General features: G+C 44.2%; 1 protein-coding gene across 1 annotated transcript; it reads right to left on the bottom strand.

Moving 5' to 3' along the window:
• Positions 1–2,133: 2,133 nt before the first annotated feature.
• LOC138294060 (zinc finger protein 345-like) lies at positions 2,134–3,798 on the bottom strand. The gene has a single exon (XM_069233306.1). The coding sequence runs from the start codon at positions 3,796–3,798 to the stop codon at positions 2,134–2,136; it is 1,665 nt and encodes a 554-aa protein (XP_069089407.1).
• Positions 3,799–4,609: the final 811 nt, after the last annotated feature.

Here is a 4,609-nt window from a genome sequence, read left to right as displayed (position 1 = left end):
CATAAAGTGTTAATCAGGGTCCATTACTACTTACATTCTGATACATAATGGTTGAATCTGGTTTTGTTATCTCTAGTATTGCAGTTTGGTATTTGTTTAATTTCCCTACTATTTGTGCCTTTGTATGTTCTCATTTGGTGACAGTTTTTAAAGATTTATTTTAAGGCTATGATGCAACCCCTTTTAGAACCACAAATTTTTTTTCAGGTACTTACGCCCATATTTATACTTTTTGATACTGAAAAGTTTACCACTGGCTAGCGCCATACCAAAACTCCAGCTGGGCGTCATATTTATAGTATGACGTTAGCCGGAGGAAAGGCCCGGCTAACGTCATAGAAAAGGACGCTAGCCGGGTGGGGGAGGCGTAGGGGGAACAGGGGTTTAGCGTCAGAGGGTGACACAAGTACGGGAAGAGGCAAAAAAAAATGCCTCTGCCCAGAGTAGCGTCATTTTTTGACGTTAGAACCCCATGGACATGATTCCTGTCTCAGATAAGAGAGGAGTCATGCCCCCCATCCCAAAGGCCATGCCCAGGGGACCCATGTCCATTGGACCCAGTGCCATGTAGGGGGGCCCAAGTTAGGCTCCCCATGGAACTTTGTAAAATAAAAATTAATACTCATCCATACCTACCGCTACTTACCTGCGATGGGGTCCCTCCATTTTTGGGTGTCTTCCTGGTGTGGGTGGGTGAGGGTGTCTTTGGGGCCAGGAAAGGACACCTGTGGGCTCTTTCCATGGTCTCTGACCATGGAAAAAGGTCCACAGGTCCCCTAACGCCTGCCCCGACCCAGGTGTTAAATAATGGCGCTAAGCAAGCTCAGCACCATTATTTAAGGCCCCCCCATCCCGCTCGTACATGATTTTAGCAGGGGGATAAATATGGTGCTAGGGCCATATCGTCGCTCTCTGCACGGGAACGCCTACCTTGCATCTCATTGACGCAAGGCAGGTTTTCATGTCCAGAAAATGACGGAAACTCCATAACTTTGGTGCTAGACGTGTCTAGTGCCAAAGTATAAATACGAAGTTAGGTTTGGGCTGAATTAGTGCAAACAAAATGACACTAATTCAGCGCAAACCGAGTATAAATATGGGCCTGAATTTTCTTTAGCAGTTTCATAATTTTACCTCATGTAAGTTTTCAAAAAACAGATATTCTTCTCCTTTTTAGCGTCTTTGTTGTATTTTAAATTTTGTGTTTCTTCAGGTGAGATAGTTTATTCTTGGTGTAGGGGCTTTGAATGTGAACACAAAATCCAACATTTTTTTATTTGAGCAAATAGAACCCTTTGTACTTCTGTGACATCCTTTTGACACACCTTTGATAATGAAGAGTTAAGGCCTATTTGCAGTCCATGTGTACTTCATACTTTTAGTAACAATGTTGTTCATGGCTGGAAACCAATCTCAGGGAGATTCACTTGTCTTACATTGTATAGTCTGTGGCAATTCTCCGTTGCCTCCAAGATGTCCATCGGTTTCTTGCAGCCATCGAAAGGTCAAGAATAATGCGTTTCTTTGTGCGTTCTTTCTTCTGCCGTCTCTATACCTTAGTTCTTCTACTTTTAAGTGTAAATGCTTCCCCATGTCGAGGTATCTATTCATCCACGTTGAGGCATCTATTCATCTTTCTCCGTCGAGCAGTTTCCTTCTCATGCTTGTTTGGGAGACCCCTGGGCTTGACGTGTATCCTTCTGTCTACTGCTGGTTTTATATCTCAGGGTTACATTAATAGGGGCACCTTCTGTGACTTTTACTCTGTCAGCCATAAACTGTACGGTTTTATTTAACTAGATATGTTTTGAAGCGTTTCCTCCCATTTTTCACGTTGTTTTGCCCTCTGGATTTCCTACTTGGTTCAGTGGAGGATGCACACATCGGAATGGAGAACATTAGTTCCAGCTCCTCCAGTGGTCATGGTGCCGCTCCTTGCATTATCGCAATCTCATATATGCTCTCCCCCGCTAGAAGGACAAGTCACAGCATCGGGATGAGCCAACACTTAGGGTACATGGCTGAGGTCCGTTTCTATTGAGCTACACTGGCCACTGTGTATCTGTGTGCCACTCATGCTCATGGCATTGTTTCTTCTGCTGAGTCTGTGGAGGGACGCGCTTTTAGAGCTACTCAACTCAGTGAAGGGAGAAAAGTGATATGCCTACTCATTTCCTCCTCCTCTGCATGTATCTGTTGGTGCTTCTGCAGAGACAAGGGGTCAGAAAAATTCTTCTTACAAACTGTGCACAGATAGGGTTTCTCTCTTCGATGTATTCTCTGGTGCTTGCGCCATGAAGACGGGTCACTGAAACGCCTCCCACACTCAGGACATGAATGTGGTTTCTCCCCTGTGTGTATTCGATAATGTATCCGCAGTGATTTCCGCAGTGTGAAACTTTTCCCACACTCATCACATGGGAATGACTTCTCTCCTGAGTGTGTTCTTAAATGTTTGTGCAGAGATGGCAAGTCAATGAAGCGCTTCCTACACTCAGGGCAAGGGTGCGGCATCTCCTGGTGCTTTATGTGCATTTGTTGGTGTTTACGCAGTGCTGACTGGGTTATGAAACTCTTTTCACACTCACTACACTGGTATGTCTTTTCTCCTGTGTGTATTCGTTGGTGAGTATGCAAGTTTGATAGAGTTTTGAAGCTAACCCCACACTCAGAACATGCATACGGCCTTTCTGTTGTATGTAGCATCTCATGCCGGTGCATAGCTGAAGGGCTGAGGAAACTCTTACCACACTCAGTACATGGATGTAGTTTCTCTCCAGTATGTTTTCGATAATGTGTGTGCAGTGAAGAAGGGTCAGGAAAAGTCTTCTCACACTCAGTACATGAGAAGGGTTTAGCTACTGTATGGACCTGTTTGTGCCTAAATAGGGCTGAAGGGTCATTAAAGTTCTTGACGCAGTCAGTACATGAGTATGGCTTAGCATCTGTATGTATGAGTTCTTGCCTGTGCATAGATGAGAAGTCACTGATACCTTCATCATATGCAGTAAGCAAGTATGATTTTAGTCCTCCATGTGCTTCTTCATGCCTTTGCAATGCTGATGTGTCCTTGAAGCTCCTCTCACACATAGAGCAGGGGTATGGCATCTCTTCCGTGTGTACTTGCTGGTGCCGATATAGATTTGATTGTGACCTGAAACTTTTCTCGCAGTTGGCACACGGATAAGGCTTCTCTCCAGTGTGTACGTGCTGGTGCCAGAGTAGGGACGAGGCTGTTCCAAAGCTCTTGCCACACACTGTGCATGTGTACGAGCTCTCTCCACTGTGCATATGCTGATGCCAGAGTAGAGATGAGGGGGTACCAAAACCCTTACCACACACCACACACGGGTACAGTTTCTCTCTCGCATGTTCTTGTTGATGCTTTTGCAGGTTTGCTGAAAACCTGAAGGCTTTCCCACATTCATTACATGCATATGGCTTCTGTCCTGGGTGGAGATTCTGAAGCAAGCTTGTGGTTGATAAACTGTTGAATCGCCCTCCATACTCGCCACTGTTAACTGCATTTGATCCAACCTCTCCTCGTTGGTGTTCAGGAAACATGCAAGCACTTGGTTCCTCCTCAGTTATTAGGTTAAGGAAAGATTTGTTGAAACCGCTTTCTCTTTCAAGAGGTTGATGCAATCTGTTTTCTTTGGAGGTTATTGGCTCCCACGGAATCTTGTTATGTTCCTGGACAGAACTGTGTGACGCTGTGAATGGGAGTAACTGCCTGGTATTGATTCCAGGTAATGTTCTGCTTGGCTCCAGTCCTTTGGAAAAGTCTCCATGCACCATCTTAGATTTGTTTCTCTGGTCATTCTCTACAGAGAAAAGAATCAAGAGAGACATTAGTGCATGATTACAAACAAGATAAATCGTTTAGTGGAGTTTCACTTTACACTAAATGTTTTGCAGTTGCACTACATTTAGTCAACCACGTGCCACCTTGAAAAACTATATTTAATGAAAAAACCAAAGGTTAAAGCTAAGTCCTAGTTAGGAAAACTTTCTTTATTCTTTCTATACAAACCTAACTCAAACTATACAAACATACAAAATTCAAAACTTAGTCATAACTTAAATTTAGAATTTACGCTCCACCTTCAAATTACTATATGTTGCACACCTCTCTACACAGTCCTATCGCATTCCTTTCCACACCACACCAACTATAACTCACCACTCTAGACTGGAGTGGAGTGGTGTAAGGTAGTGTGGAGTACAATGTAGTGGCTTTGAGTCACAGATTAGAGTGGAGTGGTGTAGCAATGAGTTGAGTAAAGTTTCATAAATGTGGAGGGGTGCGTCATAGAGTTTTGGAAAGTCTTGTGAAGTGGACTTTATGAGCACAAAATGGAGTATGGTGTTGTACAGGGACATGCAGTGCAGTAGAGTGCAGTAGAGTGGGCTTCTGTAGAGTGTTGTAGAGTGGAGCAGTGCATAGTGGAGTGTCATATAGTGGTGCAGAGTGCGGTAAAATGATGTAGAGTAGACTTGAGCAGAGCAGCATAGTGTACAGTGGAGTGAAGTATCAGGGTGGTGTGGCGTGTCTTACAGTACAGTGCCATGGAGTGGAGTACTGTAGCATACACTGGAGTAAAGGGTC

The sequence above is a fragment of the Pleurodeles waltl genome, chromosome 4_2, assembly GCF_031143425.1.
Source record: "Pleurodeles waltl isolate 20211129_DDA chromosome 4_2, aPleWal1.hap1.20221129, whole genome shotgun sequence".
Classification (NCBI taxonomy): Eukaryota; Metazoa; Chordata; class Amphibia; order Caudata; family Salamandridae; genus Pleurodeles; species Pleurodeles waltl.
This window is presented reverse-complemented; position numbering and strand designations above follow the sequence as displayed.

Bases quoted from the DNA above. Each gene is read 5' to 3' on its own strand.
- LOC138294060 (XM_069233306.1), bottom strand. From the start codon at position 3,798: ATGGTGCATGGAGACTTTTCCAAAGGACTGGAGCCAAGCAGAACATTA.